The sequence below is a fragment of the Saimiri boliviensis genome, chromosome 7 (assembly GCF_048565385.1).
Source record: "Saimiri boliviensis isolate mSaiBol1 chromosome 7, mSaiBol1.pri, whole genome shotgun sequence".
Lineage (NCBI taxonomy): Eukaryota > Metazoa > Chordata > Mammalia > Primates > Cebidae > Saimiri > Saimiri boliviensis.
Window position 1 is genome coordinate 55,483,991 of NC_133455.1, and position 24,486 is coordinate 55,508,476.

The following is a 24,486-nucleotide window of genomic DNA, read 5'->3' on the forward strand; positions in this document are numbered from 1 at the left end:
AGAAATAAAATCTTATTTACTGCTATTTCATCGAAATAAGAATATAGGGTAGCAATCTCTATGCTGCCCAGAAAAAAAGGGGATTAGACCATAAGAATCTGCCATCGTCTTAGTTTATTATGGACCGAATAAATCACCAAAATTCATCTTGTTTTTAGAGACTAAATACAACAGCTCTTAAAATAATATAAAATGCTTCTATTACAATTCTCTAAATATACAACACTGTTACATTATAAAATTGGTTTGCTAATCACCTGCATTATAAGAAAGGGATGCCCTGGATGGTACATACAATATTTTAGCTACTGGGAAGGTGTATCTGCACTATTAACCAATTCACTGACCTTCTAGTTTAGTCATTTAGCAAACATCTACTGAATGCAAATTATTTCCTGGAGATTTACAGAGATATTTAATATTTACAGAGGTATTTAAGACACACACCCCTCAAAGCAATCACAGTGGCCTTGTAAAGGAGAGAAACATGAAATTATAAAATGTCATGGAAGTGTTATGGACAGGCATCACAAGAGCACCACGGGTGAGCACCAAAGAAAAGATATGTAATCTCAATTTGGCTTAAAGTAACCATCTTCTATTGTAAAAGATAGTTACTTCCATTGTACTGTATCTGCTATAAATACTGATAATTTGGAGGTTAAATACAAGTGATTTAGTTGGTATTTTGCTACCTTTTTCTTTTGCTCTTCTGTTGCTTTAATAATCCCTGGATCTGATTTCCAAGATTTTCCAAAATTGTAGAAAAGTGCAACACTATTGGCAAGGAATGGAAGATGGATAAATAAAAAGTTGAGATGTGCCTAAAGTTAAGGAATCTAAAGAAGTAATGATAAATGAACTACTATTACATATACTTACAATCTACAAAATTTTTACAAAACACCTACCAATCAAAAAAAATACAAGCTGTTTTTCACGTTTATAACTACATGTAAAAATAATATGACTTCTTTATAAATTTTAAATCGTGTAGACTTATCTGACATTTTAAAAGTTAGTAACTAAAAATTCAATCACTTTTTAAATGACGAATTTTCTGACAAAAATGAAGGGATTTCTCATGTTCAAATTTATTAACAAATACTTTATATATATGTATTGCAATCTTTATGTATCTACCAATTATAATTATCATATTCATATATTTAAAAGATTGCTTTTAATCATAGAAAAGTCAAAAAAGAAAAAACTCACTTTTGCCTTTTTTTGAACACATTGAAATTGGTTTCAGAAAAAAATATAAGGTTGCTTAAAACCAGTAAGTTTGTATGTTCACATTTTTTCTATCTCATAAAAACATAAGAAATATATTAGGCACTTATAACACTATAAAAATAAAGCAGTGTTGCTAGAGCAATACATTTGAGACACAAAACACCGGGTATACTTGAATATCATTTGCAAGATTTTACGTGGATACAAGTACCATACAAGAATTTCACAAGATGTTTTTCACATTACCATGTGTACCCACTGTTTACATTTCTCAGGAAGCACAGATAGACACCTGCCATATTCAAAAGTGATATCTATCTTTTCCTTTTTTCTCCAGTCCCCTCTTTTCCCTCAACTTTTTCCAATCTTATTCTACAAAACATACTGGTACAGTAAGCAAAGAGTAAATAAGAAGTCGAACTTTCAGCTGTTCCAACTCCAGCTCTGGCCAATCAAGTGTGTAGAATGCTGAGGCTTGATATTACTCAGGGGCAGCACTTTTACTGATCACAAGTTTTAAAAAGGTGCTAACATGTAAATAAATAGGTCAAACTCTCAGGACCTGGATTAAATTTGCATGGGCCAGCTCAATATATGACTATATATTTGAAAGGTATATTAAGAAATTAAATACTCAATGAACTTATAAAATTTCTTTCCTTGCTCTTGAAAGAAATCAAGTATCTTCAAATGGTAGACTGAACTTAGCTTTAGCAATAGATTAGACAAGCTAATTTTAAAAATTTAACTGAAATAGGCTGGGTGTGGTGACTCACACCTGTAATCCCAACACTTAGGGAGGCCAAGGTGGGTGGATCACGTGAGGTCAGGAGTTCAACACCAGCCTGGCCAACATGGTGAAACCCTGTCTCTACTAAAAATTCAAAATTTAGCCAGGCGTGGTGGCACATGCCTGTAATCCTAGCTACTAGGGGGTGCTGAGGCAGCAGAATTGCTTGAACCCGGGAGGCGGAGGTTGCAGTAACCCAAGATTGAGCCACTGTACTCCAGCCCGGGCAACAGAGTGAGACTCAGTGTCAAAAAAAAAAAAAAAAAAAAAAAAAAAAAAAAAAAAAATTAATGGAAATAGGCACACTCTACAAATATATGGCTGTTTTCAGTATTAATTTTATTCTCAGAGAAAATGAGAAAAAAAAGCATAAAGACAGAAACAGTAATTCTACAACCCAGAATTAAGCTTCTTTTAATTTTGGTATTCTGCATTTTTAATTATGACTGGTATCATAATATATCTAATTAACAAAATAACACATTAATCACCAACTATTTGCCATTTAAGCAGCACAAGAACCCTACGATAAATCCTACTATTATCCCCACTTTACAGATGATACAACTGAAGCAGAAGCTACATTGTCCAAGATTCCAGAGTGAGTTAGAGGTAGAGCATGTATTAAAATTCAGACTTCTATTACCTATGCTATTCAGCCTCACCAAACTACTCAACCCAATTTCCTATGCCAAGAAATATTACGGAAACAATATCTTAGGTATGAACATTTTAAAGGCTTGAGATATAACTATATACACACACTTTTATACTATTATTTTCCAGAAAGACATCCAATTTATAACCCCAAAAACAACACATAACTGATTAGTATATTTGCATTAACCGTAATGAAAAAAAAGTGCTCTTTTAATTTATAATTTTTGCTTTTATGTTTAAACAGCCCTCCAATTAAAGATAAATTTACCATCAATGTTTTCTTTTAAATGTTCATAGAATCATTTTTTACATTTAATTCTTTACTTGTTTTCTTGATATCTGCTATGAAATGCAGCTCTCATTTTATTTATAAACAAATTTAACTAGGCTTTCTTTCAAGAATAGAAAGAAATTCATATGCTAAATTTATTTCCCATAACACTCAACAAAATGAAATAAAAACAGTAAATCAAACAAACTGAGTGAATCCCAAAATACTGGCAACAAATTTAAAAAGGGGACCACATTATATCCGAAAGCTCAAAACTGAAGACCACAAAAAGATGATGATTCTGGTGAGGCAGGCTGCCTAGGGCAGCTCCTAATCCTGCTCTACCTATACTAGTAGTATGAAAAACCGTAGGTGAGAATTCTCATCAGTTTCACCCTGACCCTTTACTATGGACTAAACTGTTCCCTCACAAGGCATATGTTTAATCCCTAACCCCTACAATCTGACTGCATCTGGAGATGTGGTCTTTAGGAAGCAATTAAGTCATAAGGGTGGGAGCCTAATCCAACAGGATTGTGACCTTCCTCATATAAGGTAGAATGAGAGATTTCTTACTCTTTCTCCTCACCATGTGAGAACACAGCAAGAAAGTCATCATGGGCAAGCTAGGAAGTGAGCCCTCACCAGAACCCAAACATGCTGGCACCCTGATCTCAAACTACCAGCCTCCAGAACTGTGAGAAAACAAATTTCTGTTAAGCCACCCAGTCTCTGGTATATCATTATGGCAGCTTCAGCTGACTAATATACACTCCACTCCTCAGCCCCACTCAGTTGGAGAAAAATAACTGAAATGGTGAGTAGATAATTTTAAAAGTCAACAAAACCCCTTCAGGAATACAAGTCCCTGAATACCACTGCATGGCTTTCACTAAGTATCAAGTATCAATACCAAGGCTTGTCATTAATAAGGTGACTTAACAAAATTGAGGGGATGGCTGGTGAGGGATAATTCCAACATCATCCTATTCCTAAGGTTGGGTAGAATAAAACTTCAGGAAAAACTTTTAGCAAGATCCTAAGACAGCTAAACCCAAGTTTCTGAGCAAGAATTTACAACTGAGTTCTCCTTTTCTCGGGCTACAGAAAAATGAATAGAAATTTAGCCAAACTGTAACACTGAAGGCAGTCATCTGCCTTCAATATCCTTGTATCAAAAAAGGACAGGAAAAAGTTCAAAGATTATAATATATCAGAGAAAACATAAAAGTCTGAACATATTTGCCCAGGTCAATCACAAGCAAGATGAAAGATGAAAAGAAATGACATAACAACTACGCTAGTGTACTTAAAAACAAAACAAAAATAATAAATCAGAAAAAAACATGCATACCATTCACAAAGCAGCTAATCCAGTACGGAAAGAAGCGACAAATCTGGACAAAGTTGAATTAACTAAAGATGCTTCATAATTAAATTATGAATCCTATAAAAGTTTAAACATAAGATCATAAAACAATTAGAACCAGATGAAAGGAGTGATTCTAGAAGAAAACAGAGATCAAACAAAAACCATTACACAATATACGAAATAAAAATTTATGAAGATGAACACAAAGCGGATAAAAAAACTGACAATCAGTAAATGAGAAAAAAAAACAAAACAAAATAAAACCTAAAACAATAATTAGAGACAAAAACTGGACATGGTGGCATGCACCTGTAATTCCAGCCACTCAGGAAACTGAAGCCAGAAGATCACTTAAGCCCAGCAGTTCAAGAAAAGCCTGATCAACACAATTAGACCTCATCTCAAAAACTAACAATAATGATAATAATAAAGATTAGAGACAAAAGTATGAACACAGATGACTGTCAAAGATAATTCAACCCATGGATAATTTTATCCCAGAAGTAGTAAATACATTAAATAGAATTAAGAAATCCTAACAGAAAATTTCAGATAAAATGAAAGAAAACCTTCATTTGTATATATTACATATAGAATATACAAATATAACTTCCATTTTAAATATAGCATCCTGAAAAGACATACTATATTAAGAAAATCTGAGGGACAATGATTAACATCCTCTGAAACATACTGGTTGCTTTTTAATCTCAATGGTAATGTGCTCTTGAGTAACAAATTTTTTAATAGAGGAGGAGGAAGAGGAGGCAGAAAAAAAAATTTTTTTTAATAGAGACAGGGTCTCTCTCTGTTGCTCAGACCAGAGTACAGTGTCATAATCATAGCTTACTGCAGTCTCGAACTCCTGGGCTCAAAGGGTCCTACTGCCTCATCCTCCTGAGTAGCTGGGACTATAGGCATGCACCCTCAACCTCAGCTGATTTTTTTAACTTTTGTAGGCCCTGTCTCTACTAAAAATACAAAAATTTGCCAGGCATGGTGGCACACACCTATAATCCTAGCTACTTGGGAGTCTGAAGCACAAGAGCCACCTGAACCTGAGAGGCAGAGGTTGCTGTGAGCTGAGATTGTGCAACTGCACTCCAGCCTGGGTGACAGAGTAAAACTCTCAAAAAATAGTAATAATTATTAAATATTTTTAAGTGTGTTGCCGAGCTGCTAGTAGAGTAAGAAAACCCCCTGGAGACCAGAGATGATAAATAAACACAAATCTAGAGGTAAAGTGGTTCAGAAATTTAGTGTCCACTCTTTAAGATTTGCTTATCCCTATATGCTATTTGCAAAAGACATTTCTAAAATTCAAAGCCATAAATGATTTAAAGCAATATTAATTAAAATAAAGTTATCGCTAATGCTTTTTACCATGGGTCATTATATATTGATAAAAGGTTCAATTCACTGGAAAGTATTCTAAACTTTTACATACTTAATATTGAAACTTCAAAATACGTAAGGCAAAAAAATGACTGAACCACAAAGAGAAACTGCTAAATATACCAACATAACAGAAGACTTTAACATAGTTCTCTCGATATAATGATACTGCAAACAGGTAAAAATTTGGTGATGATATAGTGACTTGAGCAACCCAATTAAGAAGCTTAATCTTCTTTATGGAATGAAGTTGAAGCAGCATATGAAATGTTACTTTTTAAACTTAAATGTTTCTAACAGAAAACATCAGTGAAAACTAAACAATTGAACAAGTTAAAGAAAAAAAACTAAACAAGCAGACAACAGGAAATAAATAAAACATACTGACAGTGAAAATAGAACGGATTAATAAAACCTAAAGTTGTTACTTTGAAAAATCCAATAAAATACATTAACTAAAAAATAGCTCTAATTAATACTAGGAATGAGAGAGGCAGTACAGCAGCTAAGTAAAAAAACAGAGAATGTGGCACATCTGAAAACAAAAGAGATGGACAAATCACTAAAATATATAAGCAAACGACTGGGTCAAATAAACTATATCTTATAAAATTATTTAACATAAAGCAAACCCCAGATGAAAATGATTTTACAAAATCTAATAAACATGTAGTCAATCATTTCAATCTAACCCAAACCCTTTCAAAGACATTTAAAAACAGTACCCATTTTGAAGCTATCATGTTGATATCAAAACATAACAAAGACAAACCAAAAAAATTATTTCATTCACAAATGTATATGCAAAACTAGTAAAAAATTTAATCCAGCAATGTATAGAAAAATAAGACGTTTTGCCCATGTTTGTTTACTCCAGGCATGCATAAGTGGTTCAACATTAGAAACAGTCTATTAATACATTATTTAATATAAAAGCATGAAGAAAAAAAAACATAATTCACAAAAAGTAAAAACAAAAGGAGTGTAGAAGGAGAGGTTATTCATCAAATCCAAGTAAACACTTTATAATATCACACTCAATGGTAAAACACTAGCCCTTTAAAGTCAATCTTCTAAAGATTATACCCTTTAAAGTCAGGAACAAAATGAGGATTCTCATTCCGTGTCTATTCCACAGTGTACTGAGATCCCAGCTAACATAATACAATCACTAAAGGAATTAAATGCTAGAAAGAAAAACAAAATTCAGTTTTTATACGTAATGATTATCCCATGTCATATATCCAAAATACCCCCAAATTATTAGAAATAATAAAAGGCTTTGGCAAAATTGTTGGCAATAACTAATAAGCTACATTTCTATAAACCAAACACAAATAGAATATTTAATTAAAAATTCATAATTAAAAAAATTAAAATTCTTTTAAAAAATCTGAGATATGAACTTCTACATAAAAAATTATATGACTTCACTAAAAAAACATAAAAGATCTCTAAGTATCAAAATTACTTTCTCTAAATCTACAACTCAAATAGAATTTCAATCAAAATGGCCTAAGTCTGGCTGGACATGGTACTCATGCCTATAATCCCATTACTTTGGGAGGCTGCAGCAGGTGTATCACTTGAGGTTAGGAGTTTGATACCAACTTGTCCAACATGGTGAAATCCCATTTCTACTAAAAATACAAAAATTAGCCAGGCATGGTGGTGTATGCCTAATCCCAGCTATTTGGAAAGCTGAGATGGGAGTATTGCTTGAACCCAGGAGGTGGAGGTGCAGTGAGTCAAGATCACGTCACCACACTCCAGCCTGGGAACAAAGCAAGACTATCTTAAACAAACAAACAAAAAAGGCATAAGGCTTTTCATGGAATGCAAAGAACTTACGCTAAAAAAATTTAAATGGAAGAGCAAAAGGCCAAAAAGAGCTAAGACATTCCTGAGAAATAACAAACTTGGAAAAATTGCCCTGCTCAGATGTAATTTAAGAACAAAGCTATAAGATTACACAGTGTTAATAAAGGCAAATAGATCAACAAACCGGAGTACTTAGGAAACTTGATGAATATCAAGGTTGAGACAGCAACTGAGTGAAGGAAAGGTATGCTGGAACAATGACCTCTCTAATGGGGAGGAAAGATACTGATCCCTCCCCTCACATCGGTCTTCATTTACAGTAGTCAAAAGCACACAACTGAGAATGCAAATCATAGAATATCTTTAATGACCGCGAAGAAACTTGTGGGGAAAAAAAAGATATACAAAAATATTTATAGCAATATTGTTAGAATTCATGAAAAGTGGTGGGTGACTGGATACCTGAAGACAGACATTAAAAATCTTAGAGGCTTTTGAAAGGAAACTGGGAGAGATACACAGAAAACAGAGAAGTCTAATGAGTAACTTACAGAAAAAGATGCTTAAGAGGAAATGCATGGGAGAGAATTTCGTACAATCTTGATTTTTTAAATATATGTAATCATCCCAGATTCTGCACAGTGTTCATACCTTTCCTGAGTTTAAAGAAGCTCAATTTTCCTTAAAGCCAGGTTGAAAAATAACTTACTTTCAGACACAAAATTTCTAATAATCTTTTGTCAATATTTCAAGTGTTGGCAACACAATAAGCAGTTGACTATGTCAGTGAATTTCAGAGTTGTTTAATTATTATTTTAAAAGCATAGTCAGTGAAAAAAATTTTAAATTAAAAGGCAAACAAATAAAATCAGTCCAATTCCTAGAGATAACCACTGTTAAAATGATACATATCACTTCCAGCTCTTTTTCTTTGTGCATTTTAAACTTCATTCTGTAATTTCGTATTTTTTCACTTATTAGATCTTAAATATGGGCCCATATCATTAAGGCAGGAAAGTATTTTAGTGGTTATGTAATACCAATTCCATAGGTAGTATAACTGATAAAACTCTCCCCTTATTTAGGCTGGCTATTCAGGTTGTTTTCATTTTTTTCCCTATAATAAATGATATGAAGAGAAACATCCTTGTAAATAAATCTTTGATCTTACAACTGATTATTTACTGACATAAGATTAAGAGATTAAAGGGTATTTTAAAAAATCGTTCTGGAGGCTAACAAACTGTTTTCCAGGAAGGTTTAAAAATGTAAAATTATATTCAGAGTATAATATAAGGACATTGAAGATACACTAAATCAGGCCAGAAAGCTGAGTCCGACACCAAACTCTTAATAATTTCCCACCTATGTGACTTTGAGCAATACATAACAACTTCTCAGAGTCTCAATATTCCCATCAGTTAGAAACAGTATTAAGATTTGTATATATATATATATATATCTCAATTATTTTGAGAAGTAAAATAATGTATCTGAAAAACTATAAACAAAAAAGCACCAAATAAATATGAAGTGTTTTACAGTGAAGTAATTATTCAAAGAACAGAACAGTAAGAACTTATTAGAAAAAACAGCTTACAGCAATGTAAAATTCATTATCACCATAAAAACACCTATTAAGTAACTTAATAAGCTGGGTATCATATTACCTAAGAAACCAAAATAAAATTTATAAAGTTGATCCTCACACCCACTTGATAAAATTTGTAACACCAAAATCAATATTCGTGGCACTTTTTTAGTCACTCAACAGGCATGAACAAAACAGTAAAAAATGTGAGTCACCCAATGCACACATTCTCAGCTGAGGCTAAGCAAAGCAACATTCTGTCTTCTTTTTTTCGTTCTCCTAACTATAAACAAGTGTCCTTTACATGGTGTATTTAGGGCCACATTTTTGTGCTGTTGATTTTGCTGTTTAAAAGGACCTTCAAGCACAGTGCTGAAGTGCTATCATGCTCATAAGCACAAGGAGGCTGTGATGTGCTTTACAGAAAAAATTCCTGTAATAGATAAGCTTCATTCAGGAATAAGCTATAGTGCTGTTGGCCATAAGTTCAAGATGAATGAATCAACAATACATATTAAATAAGATTTTTAAAAATGAAACACATGCAAAACAAGGTTAGGTAGTGATCAGTTGATACCAATACTGTTGTGACCACAGCCATGTGGGAACCTAACTCTGTATTTCTCTTAGGAACAATGGTTCAGTATTTTCTATTTCAGTGCTTGCAGCAACTTTACAGAACTACGGTGAACAATGAAAAACAACTGTAATTCTATTTTTCAAAACTAGTATAAATCAGTGTTAATTACATAGGTAGCCATGAGTTGCATGAGACATGGTCAAAGTAACAGAAAACAGCCTGAGGTCATCAGAAGTGATCCTGGACAACTGCTTCTATTTTATCTTAAAGTACCTAAATCATCACTGTATATCATGAGCCTGTGGCTATTTCCTATCTAAGATCCTTTGTGCCTCCATTATAACTGACTCGGGCTCTTTTCTGTTCCCTTCCCTAGAGGTTTCTTAAGCTTCTCCCACTGGCTTTAGAAGTTTAAAACTGGGAGAAAAACACCATTGCAAAATCATAGAGGACCTAGAAATACAGTTCTTTTATAACATGAAGTTAAGTTTTCCTTTGCATAAGCAGAATTTAAAGTAATTTGTGATTTTACCACACATTTCATGAGTATCATTTACACATACACAAATGTTCAATCAAAAGAAATTGTTGGGCAGGCATGGGTTCACACCTATAATCCCAGCACTCTGGCAGGCTGAGGCAAGAGAATCACTTGAACCCAGGAGTTTGAGATTAGCATGGGCAACATGGCAAAACTCAGTCTCTACGAAAAATACAAAAATTATCCAGCCATGGTGGTGTGTTCCTGTAGTCCCAGCTACTCGGGCGGCTGAGGTGGGAGGATCACCTGAGCCTGGGAGGTTGAGCCTGTAGTGAGCCATGATTATGCCATTACACTCTAGTCTGGGTGTGACACAGTGAGACCGTGTCTAAAAAATAAAAAAATAAAAAACCCAGAAAAACCCAAAAACAAAAGGAATTGTGAATCCACATTTAAAATAACTTCAGATATAAGAGATTTTAGAAGTCATCAGAAATGGTAATGTGCACCTTTAAAAAAAAAAAATAACACTTTTCACATGTCAGGTATGTCCTCAGGTGTTCATCTTCTCAAGAACTTTGAGACAGCGCTACTATCATCTCTCCTTTACAGACATGTAAGAATAAAACTTGATATTCTCATACAGCATTTTTATTTGAAAGATTAAGATGTAATTTATTCAATGTTATTTACAAAATGAAATCTGTATCAATCTATTTTAAAGGCAGAATTATTTAAATAGGGTAAGCTAAATAGACTTGATTGTCCTGGTCCTCCCTTCAAAATCTGCCTCTCCTAGTTTCAATTTCTAACTTTAGCTATTTTATACTATTTCCCAAGCTTTAGCTATTTTATACTAACTCTAAATAAAGGAAAAAATTGAAATTTTACTATATAATACTCTCTAGCACTAATTTTTCATTATTTGGTACAGGCGTCCCAAACTTTTTACACAGGGGGCCAGTTCACTGTCCCTTAGACCGCTGGAGGGCCACCACATACTGTGCTCCTCTCACTGACCACCAATGAAAGAGGTGCCCCTTCCTGAATGCAGCGGGGGGCCAGATAAATGGACTCAGGGGGCCGCACCCCCGGGCCATAGTTTGGGGATGCCTGATTTGGTAAGTTACTGATTTTCCTGCTTCTTGCCACTTACACATAACAGGAGTACAGAAACAGTTTAACATTATTTTGAGATCTGAATCTGAGTTTTTTTCTTGAACATAACTTTTAATGCCCAATTTAGGAAACATAAAGTTAGAAAATATGTCTGGAATACTAAAGTCATTTCAGAGGTCAATGCTTTTTGTAAGTTTAAAATAAATGAGGCAATGAAAACAAACAGATCTGTTTTACTCATACTAAGTGTTCCAATATGGCAATTCTAAAGCTTAGTAAGTCCTTGAGGAATAATTTTTAAGACAAAGTATAATACAAGGCCAGAATTTGCTAGTGAAAACTGCCATATGGAAGAATTTCAATAGATACTTACACTAAGAAAATATTTAAAAGTACTACTCTTTCTGAAAGCAATTACATAATGCAGTAAAAATATAAGAATCAGAAGTGTAGTTACAATTCTGTGCCTGAGGTCTCAAAAATAAAATAAGCACATTTTGTGTTTCAACTAAGACACAAGGCAACTTAATAAAAAAATATAGTATTATGATATGCAAGGTTGTGAAGTGAAACCAGGTATGAATCACCAAGATTGTTTATAACAGTTACAAGTCACCAAAAATTACATATCATTTAAAACATATACTTTTTGTAGTAATGTTTTGAAAAATATTTAATTAACATTTAAGAAACATGGGCCTTTATTGCAATAAGTCAGTTTATCTTGCTGACTGAACTTTTCCTATGTAAAAATATCAAAAATTGACATTGGCTTTATTTCTTTATTGGTACAAAGGCATACTTACAATTCCAATTATATTAGTTTTAAAAAGTATATTAGTAAGTCGTGGTGGTACATGCCTGTAGTCCCAGCTACTTGGAAAGCTGAGGCAGTAGGATTGCTGGAGCCTAGGAGTTCAAGCTACAGTGAGCCATAGTTGTGCCACTGTACTCCAACCTGGCAACAGAAGATCTCGTCTCTCAAACGTAAAAATTAAAAAAAATATTAAATAGGGAAAGTATACTAAACTGACAACTTGCTGAAGATAGCAAATGTGTGAAAATACACCATTACATGTTTTTCAAAAAGACAAAAGAGATGAAACACCTTTTCATGAAAGCAAAAGAGATGAAGAGGGAATATTCACTCTTATTTACCACAACAAAATAAGTAGTGGTATTAAAAAAATATTTAGAGAAAATAGTTTGATACCAAAACATAAAACTCAACATTTGGTAGAAAGGTTTAGAATATGTTTAGTTAGAAAAATACAAGTTTCACAATCCCAACATGATCAGAGACTAGCTACAGAGCCTAAATTTTTCTCAACTATAAAATTGAGATAGCTAGGTTGAATGGTAGAGTGCTTTTCCCCCCACTCCTTTGAGATGGAATCTCACTCTGTCATCCAGGCCGGAGTGCAGTGGCGCCATCTTGGCTCACTGCAGCTTCCACTTCCTGAGTTCAAGCGATTCTTCTGCATCAGTCTCCTGAGTAGCTGGGACTACAAGCATGCACTACCATGCCCAGCTAATTTTTGTTATTTTAGTAGACATGGGGTTTTACCATACTGGCCAATCTGGTCTTGAACTCATGACCTCATGATCCACCTGCCTAGGCCTCCCAAAGTGTTCGGATTACAAGCGTGAGCCACGGTAAATGGCTGCTAGTTCTATTTTTAGTTCTGACAAATCTCCATACTGTTTTCCATAGAGGTTGTACTCATTTACAGTCCTATCAACAGTGTTCTTTTTTCTCCACGTTTGACATCTTGTTGCTTTTTGACCTTTTAAAAATAGCTATTCTGACTGGAGTGAGACTGTGGTTTTAATTTGCATTTCTCTGATGATTAGGGATGTTCAACATTTTTTCATGTTTGGCCACTTGCATGTCTGGAGAAAAGTCTGTGTCCTTTACCGATTTTTTAAAATTACGTTGTTTGTTTTTCTCTCCATTATACAACATATCCATATAACAAACCTTCACATGTAACCGCTGAATCTATAAAAATAAAAAATACAGAAAAAAAGGGGAAGAAAGGTGTAACAATACTAACTTATGAGATGTGGATTAAATGAATAGTCAAAAAGTGCCTTTTAAACACTCAAAAATGATAGCTGCTATTACTTATATGCTGTTATTAAAGATAGCTTTCAAAAGCAACCTATTAAATATAAAATATTAAAAAATATTATTTATATTAGTACTTATTTTTCTAGGAACACTATTTTAACATATTATGAATGAGTAGTTTAGTTCTAATGTCATTAAACATTTGTTCAAATAACAAATGAAACTTGTTTTAGGTATGATCTTTATAACCAAAGGATATCATTCCAAAACCAGAAGAACCATGTCACATACATCCAGAATTTGGTTGCCAAATATATTCCAAGGGGCAATGCACTATGCATCGAATGATCGAAAAAGGATCTGTAAAACACAAGTTTTACAACACATGAGCTCTATATTTCATTGTAAAAATGAATATTTAAATGAAAATGTACACACTTTGTATTGTAAGCATTGGTTTCACCAGAATCCAGAGTTCAAGATGTTAAAATCGGAATCATGACTATTTTCACAGTCATCATTAAAAATTAGTTCACAGCTGCAGGACTAAGCAAGATTCTGAAGTTCCTTTTAATTCCCCCCAGATTTAAATTATATTTCATATACTTTTCAATATCAGAATTTTAGTACACTCATTTTCTTAAAGTCAATAACTGACTTTAGTATATACAGTAGCTATCATCCAGAATATTATTCGTCAAAGATGTGTTATAATTTTGACAAATGAATACAAACCAAGCTGCACATTCTTCTCTGTTTCATCATTATTTCTCCTTACCTATACACTCCAGCAAAAGCTGGAGCACATCTTTTCAGGTAGAATGAACTGGCTAACTTAGTGAAACTGAAGGGTTGTGTTTATAATACTTAAAATTGGGAAAAATAAACATTAGTACATTTTACTAAACATAAACAGAATCAACCATCCATATAGGCAGGAAGTCTTAGTGACTTCCTATTTATAGCTCTTGGAGCTCCTAGGACTACTAAAATGAGATTGATTAACTAGAATTAAGCCACTCAGCATATTATAGTACTAGTCTAATTCTCATCTCTCTGTGAATTTTTTTCAGAATTATTTTCTGAAAAGCAAGTGAAAACAAGAAACTGAAGGAATGGAAATTAGATGGGAAGTTCTAGATCATAGACACCTGAATAGGTTTGGTGGGTAGGGCAACTTTAGAGCAATGAGATCTACGAATAAGAACGAAATGTTCATGATGTTTAAAGAAAAAAGAGGGAGAAAATAATCTTAAAAACTAAGCCTACTTCATAATTATGCTTAGACGATACCTTGCTACTAAAAATACAACTTCTTCCTTGCTTATTGCTTATGTCTTATTTTCTATAGGAAAAAAAAATTCCCAGAGAAATGTGAGCTCAAGTATTATAATTACCTAGAAATTAACAATATGTATGTTATATTTAGAGTTCAACTGACTCAAATTCGCTTTTACTAAAATATTTCAAATATTTCTCAGTAAATATTTTAGTGTTAAAAATTATATGCTAGACTTTCATCAGTAAAGCACTTTTGAATCATTTTAACAATGCTAAAAAATCTGATTTCACACATAGATATCTAAATTCTTTAAATAAATTAATATCAAATGTATAACAAAAGCAGAGTTCTGAACATACAAAAACATTAATTTTATATAAGAGTACAAATTATATTATTTCATGTACAATTTAAAATACTGTTAAAAACAACGCACTTACTTTGAAAGAAACTGTACTGTAGCCCAAACACCACCATACATTAGCCCTTTAATGAGCCAAGAATCAATATTTAGGTCTGCTATAAACCCAACCAGCCAAATAACCAGGAAAGGTGTTCCTAGCATTACTTTCTGCCGAAATTCCTGTACAGAAACAAATAATTAGAAAGTTTTTGCATGTTTCAAGTAATCTCAATCTGAACCACTGTTATTTTTATGAAGGCATGCAACAGCAGGTGAAATTCATTCATTCAAATTTGCATACTATGTACAGGTACCACTCAAGGTGTTAGGAGTCTGTCTTCTGGAGACAGGCATTAAACAATTTTAAATAACTTTGCTAAAATTGTGGAAAATAAGAATACAAGTTACAGGAGTGGGTTCTATATGGTCAAATACTAAAGAAAGTACCACCTGCTTAACACATAAACTGGCTAGCCAACAGTTTATGAAAAATACCACTCCTTTTTAACAGGGCACTGATAACCAGAGAGACAAAGACAACTAGAATGACTGATAGTATAAGAATTATATCACATAAGAAAACCTGAAGATGCTTGCCTGGAGAAGACATTTCAAATAATAAACAGTATACTAAAATCTTAAAATGAGATAAAGAATAAAACCAGACAATCTGTAAGCTCCTAGATATGAGTCCACTAAATGAAGAGATGTGTCTCTGAACAAAGATCAATGCAGAGTGCTCAATATTCTAAAGGTATTTCCATTTCATTTCTGTACTGGTCTGGTTGTTAGAAAGTCCATACTTGTAAGTATAAAACCTACATAACACCTCATAACATCTATCACAATTGTATCTTTATAGCGACCAAAGTAAGCCTCTTTCATATAAGAGCCCTTCACAAACTTACAGCCAGTTATCAAGTCTCTCTTCAGTTACCTTAGGTCAAAAAACTATATAAGATATTCACAGCAGGGCACAGTGGCTCATGCCTTTAATCCCAACACTTTGGGAAGACCAGGCAAGAGAATCACTTGAGCCCAGGAGTTGTAGGCCAGCCTAGGCAACATGGCAAAAACACGTCTCTACAAAAAATACAAAAATTAGCTGGGCATGGTGGCATGTATCTATACCGCAGTCCCAGTTACTTGGGAGCCTGAGGTGGGAAGATCACCTGAGCCCAGAGAGGTCAAGGGTCAAGGCTGCAGTGAACTATGATCAGGCCACTGTACTTCAGCCTGGGCAACAAAATGAAACCCTGTCATACACAACCCAAAAACACGACAAAAACAGCTGTAGTCTAACAAAGCAGAGTATAAACACTGCTTTCCTTATTGAATATCTTTCTAAAGGCTAAGATTATATTACAAATTTTTAGCACCCTTTTCATCCTATTGGCTTCCACTGAAATAAGTAGGGGTTTTTGTTTTTGTTTTGTTTTGTTTTTTCCATATAGATGACCATGTCTTCCCCAATTTGGCCACTGTAATTCATTTTCTAAACTAAATGTGTAATTTTAACTTAGAGCAGGCATCCCCAAACTTTTTTCACAGGGGGCCAGTTCACTGTCCCTTAGACCATTGGAGGGCCGCCACATACTGTGCTCCTCTCACTGACCACCAATGAAAGAGGTGCCCCTTCCTGAAGTGCGGCGGGGGGCCGGATAAATGGCCTCAGGGGGCCGCATGCGGTCCTGTAGTTTGGGGACACCCGACTTAGAGTAATAATTTAACATCAATTTCAGGCTTTAATTTTAAAATGCAGTAAAATAAGTAATCCAATTTTTTTTCTATTAAGTATGAACCTTAAGACATGAGAGAAGATTTACTACTCAGAAGAGAGAGAATGTCTGGCTACGTAAAATGGTACTATAAAGATATAATGGTGATGCACTGCTATATGAGAAATTTTCTCCTGTATTTTATTAGGGAAATTTTCAACTATACAGTAAATTTGAAAAATTACATAGGAAGCATACCCATAACCTAGATTCAGAAGCCTCTTTTTAAAATTAAACTTATTTTGAAATAATTATAGATTCACACACAGTTGTAATAAATAATACAGACAGATCCTAAATTTCCTTTGTCCCCATTGATAACATCTTGCAAAACAGTAGCATATCACAACCAGGAAACTAACCTTGATACAGTTTAGATACAGAATATTTCCATTACTAAAAGGATTCCTCATATTGACCTTTTATAGCCAATTTCGATCCTATTCCCAAACCCCCTCTAAATACTAACTGAAAGATGTCCTTCCAACTTATTAAGAAGACTTATTTAATCATAAATATGCCTGTCTAAAATCCTTTTACTTAAAAAAGTCTAAGAGATTTTAAAATAGTTTTCTAAAAACATTCTCCCCCTTTCTTTTTTTGGGAGACAAGGTCTTACTCAATTACCCAGCCTGGAGTGCAGTGGTGTAATCTTGTCTCACTGCAGCCTCAACCTCTTGGGCTCAACCAATCCTCCTGCCTCAGCCTCCCAAGTAGCTGGGATTATAGGCACACCACCATGCCTAGCTAAAGATTCACTCTTTATCTATCTACTAGCACTATACAAAAATTTTTTCCCCCTTTTGAAATGACATTTCTATTTTTCTTAAGGGAATAACTTTTTAAAACAAAACACTATTGAGTCCTAGGTGTCACTACATTTTCTTGTTTAGTTTTACATATAAAACACACTTCACAGGCTAGCAAATCAAAACATGTTAATGACTGAAGTATTTCCTATGTGAAATGGAAAAAGAACAGTCTACATAATTATAAATGCTTAATCTCACAGGTCTCCTAATCATAATTTTTAAATATATGAGGGTTACTTTTAACCTTTAAAGATTACTCTCCTGATCATCATATATTTTTAAAACTAACCTTTTTAAAAATTTTAATATATTTAAGGCTACTAATGAAAAAAAAAAAAGGAAAGAAATTCAATTTCTAAACTGACCACAATGGTATATAAATGTTAAAATTGCACTACACTTTTAATGAAGTTCTTTTTAAAAAAAAAAATCATATCCAAACACATAAACCTGATACATAGTTTACCAATGCTGTAAGTAACTTTACCTATTAGTACAACATCTAAAATTTGTTGTCACTTGTGTCTGACTATATATATACATATACATAAAACAAAACTTCAAATTACTCACATTCAACAAAACAAAAGAACCAACAGTATGGGATTTTCCAAAGTAACATAAGATATTTTTATTACTAGCCTAATTATCATGAGACAGCCATTTTTCACTCTGTTGAGCAAAACTGCTCTCAATCCTAGAAAACTGAGCAACACAAAATAAATCATTTTCTATATTGTATCTAATAATTAAATAAAAGGGTTAACATAACATGCAAAAATTGTTCATTATTCTCAGCTATACGGCTGTAAACAGCCAAGTTTATAAACTATGAATCTAATTCTTCTAAGGGACAGACCAGGGGACTTTTCAACTGAGTCCAAACTCCTATAGATAAAGGAGGTACTGCTTTCAAGTATGCTTCTCTTTATCCCAAATTTGTCTTTTTGCCTTGGGAACAGATAGATCATTATTAACTTTAAATATTCTACATGACCACTAGAACTGCCTAAATGCAATCTACAGAAGATGGTTCTCAAGACTTAATGCCACTCAAGCTGTGATTATTGACAAGTTAGCAGACATCTTGACAATTATTTGGCTACATAAAGAAACTCTGAGCCAGTTAACTTCTTTTTTGTGGAAAATAAGATTGTGGGGAACCTAGACCACCTCTTTGGAGGAAAACATTCTATGTTTTATTACCATATTAGACAACTGAGCCAACAGTCATACAATTTAAAACTGAAGGTATATGGAAGATCTAAAATGGGCTTTCCCTAGGAAAGTCAAGAATATAAATTCTCTCCCTGAAAAAAAATTATACAACGTATCACAAAAGAATGCAAAGCTCAAGTTAGTACTGGAGTTGTGAGTAGTTTAAAAAGATATGTATTAGGACTAAGGTATTTCACAATGTATTATCATACTAACAAATGAGCATTCACTAGAAAAATCTTTATTTTTATCTATTACTTAACAAAAGCCAGTTGAATCAATGAACCAAATTTTACACCAGTAGCCTATGGAGATTTAAATAATTTCATATATACCCATCCTTCTTAATTATCAGATGGCACCAAAAGGTCACCAATCAGGTAGGCAGGAGCCCTTGGAAACTTTGCTATTTACCTTCATTTATTCTGAGTAAAATAATATTTTAAAAATTACATTGAGAAATGTCAAAAATAAAGGCTATAAGTACTCATGCTAAGTATGTGTACCTATGAATCCTGCTTTAAAAATTGTATGTTGAAAATCTTCGGCCAGGTGTGGTGGCTCACACCTGTAATTCTAGCACTTTGGGAGGCCAAGGTGGGCAAATCACCTGAGGTCAGGAGTTTGAGACCAGCCTGGCCAACATGGTGAAAACCCTGTCTCTACTAAAAACATATAAAAGTTGGCCAGGCATGGCGGTGGGCGCCTGTAATCCCAGCTATTCCAGAGGCTGAGGCACAAGAATTGCTTTAACTCAGGAGGCAGAGGTTGCAGTGAGCCAATATCTTGCCACTGCACTCAAGCCTGGGCAACAACAGTGAAACTCCATCTCTTTAAAAAAAAAAAAAAAAAAAGGAAGAAAATCTTCAGTTACAGGTTTACCTTATCAGCTTTCAGCTTTCTAAGGAAGGATGGATTGTCATATCCTTTTGCTTGCCTCGCCTCTTGTAAGTGGTTGATCATCCACACGTTTTTTCTCTGTTTTGCCAAATCAAGCGCTGATTCACCCTGATAAGTAGAAGAAATTCTTATTAAAAATTTTAAAGGCCATCTTAGTTACTTTTAAAGAACATCTATAAAAATTAATTTATTGCCCTATTAACATGGCTTTAACATTGTGTAAATTACTAAAAACACCGGCATCATTACATATTTCTTATTATGCCTTCCCAAAGAATAAACACAAAATGTATTTTCTCATCATATTCTATAGATTTAATTTTTGCCTGCATTCTGACATATTAGAGAGCAAATCAAAAAGTAGGTATTTTAGTACCTGCTGGATCAGAGACTATCACTAAGTGTATCAGTTATTTCATATTCTTTAAAAATTTCATTAATAATAGTTATTGCTACAAAACATCCTGCTATAATACCAAGTTGCCAGAAATCTCTCAGTTTCATTTCGACAGTAATAAGAGTCTTCGGAAGAGAACAGGAAAGAAAGGATAAGACAGTCTCTACTTCTTCCACTATTGTACTGGCATTCTTGATTTATATTTATTCACCCATCCAGACGTTTCCAAAGTAAATGAGAAATGATTTTAAAAAATAGTAAATTCAAGTTATAAATTTACATCTCCCTTTAATCCTAAGAAAAAGAATGCCAAGGAGTTTACATAATAAGAATAAAATGTATTAAAGTAAGAAACAAAGAAATAAGCACTCCCAATTTTAGATCTATGCTTCTTTTTGCCTTAACTAATTTAAAATTTAAAATCTTATTTCTCCTTTTGCAAGTTAGTCAGACACCTACATTTCCATTCTATTTAATGTCTTCCACTATTTATCAACCTCTTCAGATAGAAAAGTAAAACTTTAAATGCTTACCAAAGTTTCAAGAATGTAAAGATGAATATTCAAAATTACTTTAAAAAAGTAAAAAAACACTGAAATTTTATTTCCAAAAACCAGGTCAAAAAGAATAAAGGAATAAAGAGCCTTGGGATACCTTATTTATGAGGAATGATTACTTGTATAGAGTTTACTTTTTTTACATTAAAAAAACAAAAATAAACAACAAAATAAAACACACCACTGCCACCAACAGCAACAACTATTACAAAACAACAATAACAACAAAAAGCCCAACCAATCCTTTAACATAAAGGTCAATGATATTTAATAAGAAATGGGCTAATCTAGATGTCTTCCACAACAGGGATATTTACTTTAAAACAGCTCCTTACCTATTCAAAAATTCCATCACCTAAGTTGTCAGAACCAGCTAATTAATCCAAACTATAAAGATTACCTGAATAAAAGCAATCCCTTGGGTAACAACTCCCCTGGAATATCCTGCAGTTGCCTCGGTCCAGCTGAGCATCCCTTCCACTAGAGGGCCATGTGACACCTAAGGATTGCCTAGACAAAAAGATTGAGGGAGCTTTAAAAAAATCTTTCAACTACTCCTCTAGTCATCTAACTATTTTTGTATAGTTCTTTTATTCAGCTGGTAAAATAAACACTCAATTCATTTAAAGAAGTATATTAAAACCAGGGTTCTGAGTTAAATCTGTATGTATTTGATCACTCCATGTCGCAGCCAAAATAATATTAACAATAGCAACAACAGCAAGAATCTACATGGAGTAAATATAGACAATGTAACTGTTAATAAAAGAAATTATTCAAAGGTTTTGGTCAGATAAACATTATGGTTGGGGGTAAGGTCACTGAACATTTTGCCTATGTAAGATTGAATTTCATCGTCAAAAAATTTTTTAAAAATTTCTTTGGAGACCATCTAGGTCAGGTATTTAAAAGGTAATTCAAAACTATTTTCTGAAAACAGTTTTCTTACCTCATTTCAAGAAACTATACAAGAAGTCTTTCAAGATGTTAATGAACAGAGCTCAGTAATTTTACATTCTGTACCAGCTAAAAATTATGTCCTTTGATAATTTTAGAAAGAAAAAATTATAACTACTTGGGTAGCACTCAGATTAACTGTTCCTCCCAAACTCAGTTCATCTAAATTTATCAGTATAACTAAAACATATGCTAAAGAGTAAAGTATTTATTTTTTAATCACGAATGAGATACTACCACAAAAGGGATTACTAGTCGGCCATAATTGTGTTTTGGTTTTTATTCTTAGTTATCCAAATCACTTGTTTCCCCTGTTGTTGCTTTACAAGAAGAGATTTAAAATTATTTCATGTAGCTATTATCTAGGGGCTTGGTTCTTAAATTCTTTTGAGTCTCTTCTGATGACAGCCACTTTTCTTCTTCCCAGAAAACCACTGATACACATAACTTTTTTTCAACAATTTCAGGGATCCATGGACCCATTACCTTCCCCAACCAAAGTCCACTGGGGTGGGAGGGTTCCAGATAAAAAAAAATGAGGGTATGCAGCTCGCTCCTTCTAAAGATGAAAACGGAAATTTTGAACCTATCATTTAATATAAATTGTCTTTAAAATAAGTTCTATCTTATTTTGATAAAGGAACATTTGTTTATATATGAAAAGAACTGAATTCCTTATGGAAATAACTAATATGTAAAGGTAAATCTCTAGTTAATATAAAGAAAGATTTCTCAGAAACTTTATCATATACAGAACATAGGTATTTCAGGGAAAGGGAGGAATCAACTAATAGTTATAGAATTATTATAACACAAAGCATAATTTTTCATATTCTTTGAAAGATATAACTTTTTATAGCTATTAAAGTCACAGCCAGATTTGCAGGCTCTATCTTATTGTTATAATTCATTATTATCAACAAGGCTCTTTCTTAAGACTTAAAAATGGAAAAATGCATAGGTGTAAATAAATTTGGTTAAATTCCTGGACAAAAATTCTACGAATTTTTAAAAATAAATAGTTTCCTTTTCAAAACTGGAAGCAATTTAAGTTTCCTTAATTAGCGTAATAGTTTACACAGCTAAAAGGCACCACTTCAAATTAAATATTACCAAACAGAACCAATTCCTATCACCTTCACCCCAAAAAGTACTTCTTCAGTCTTCACAATCTCAACATTTCATATCACAAGACGATCAGCTACTCAAAACAAAACCTAAGTCATCAATGGCAGTTTCTTTCATCCCCATACCTAACCTACCTTCTAATTCCTACTTTAAAATATCATCTCCAAATCCAGTCATTTCTCTCTACCTCTACTCCTCTGATCCTAGGCTAAGCTAACATTATCACTTGCCTGATTTTTCGCAACAGTCTAACTGATCTCCATACATCAACAAATGTAATGTTTTAAAAAATTTTTTAAAAATCAGATCATATAATCAGCCTACATAAATCCTTTCAACTGCTTCCCATGACTGAGAATACAATTAAAGCTCCTTATCATGGCACTGCATGATACAGCATCTGCCTTTCTCAAGTGACTTCGCCACCTTGCTTACTGTACTCTGGCCACACTGTCCTTATTTCTGCACCTCAAACATGGCAATCTTTTTCCTGTTTAGGGCCTTGCACTTGCATGTTCCTCTACATGGAAAGTTTTTTCCCACATATCTCTGTGTAACTGATCCCTTCTCATCACATAATTCTGAAAGCAAATGTCATCTCCTCAGAGGCATTCTGAAATCACTCTCACCTGATGTGGTCTTTCCATCCCAATCACTCTACCACATTTGCCTTTTATTATTTTCCACTTATTGGCTGTTTCCTCAATAGAATGTATATTCTAAAAGAATAGGGACCTTATTTGTTGTGAACAATGTGTCTCCCACCACCCACCACTGAACCAGAATTTGCTGAATGAATGAATACATGGTTTCTATTAGAAGATGATGATAAGACTTAAGTATATTGAGAATGCCTTTGAGGTCAGATCCCCATTTTTAAAAAAGGTATTTCATATTCATTTCATCTTTTTAATTACATAAAAAGTGCATTTTAAAACAAAAATCTACTTTGTCACCAGTGTAGATATAAAGATAATTTTTCTCCTGAAAGTATAAATGTTCCCTGAACAAATACAGTAATTCCTTAGACTTTATTTTCTTTAAGTACTATCTATCTATCACTCCAGAAGCTACTGGGGAATTACATGAAAAATTTTTTTGCCGATAGCCAACCTTGATTACATGTGACAGATAAAGTTAAAACATTAATAAAATGAAAGTAACTAGGGAAAAAAATAAATGAATTTAAATAAAAATTCTAAGGTACAATAATTAGCTCAATTATAGAAACTGTAGACTCTGGAAAGTATTCACACAAACTACACTAGTTAAGGAAGCTACATTCCATTTCATGGTTTCTTGGTACCATATAACTCTTGTGCCTGAACCTTAAAATATTAAAAATACAAGGTTCAAAATCATTTAAATAATTGTAAATATTTCTACTCTTACCATCAACTTTTTGTTAACATTTGCTGTAGATTATTCCTTTTACTAAGACCTAAAGATTTATGCAATGGCTAATGAGAAGTACAAGCCTTCATTATTTACTTGAAACCATTCGACACTACATTGAATTTAAAAACCATACCTCAAATCCTAATGACTGTAACTGAATTTAACCTAATTTCATATGAACAGAAAATATACTTTTAAAAGCTCTTAAAATATACACTACTAGTTTGAAACTCCAGAACTGTGGAGTCATCTTACTGTTGTAA

The 24,486-nt window shown here is 33.3% G+C and overlaps 1 protein-coding gene across 2 annotated transcripts in view; it reads right to left on the bottom strand.

Annotated features, from left to right (window-relative positions):
• Positions 1 to 24,486, bottom strand: part of ZDHHC17 (zDHHC palmitoyltransferase 17) — a 92,765-nt gene that overhangs the window by 11,183 nt on the left and 57,096 nt on the right. For both annotated transcript variants that reach the window (XM_074402530.1, XM_074402529.1), the window contains 4 exons: positions 19,769 to 19,894; positions 15,116 to 15,258; positions 13,651 to 13,753; positions 696 to 818 (listed from right to left, as the gene is read on the bottom strand). In XM_074402530.1, the coding sequence (XP_074258631.1) occupies positions 696 to 818; positions 13,651 to 13,753; positions 15,116 to 15,258; positions 19,769 to 19,894 (495 nt within the window). The remainder of the gene's footprint in view (positions 1 to 695; positions 819 to 13,650; positions 13,754 to 15,115; positions 15,259 to 19,768; positions 19,895 to 24,486) is intronic.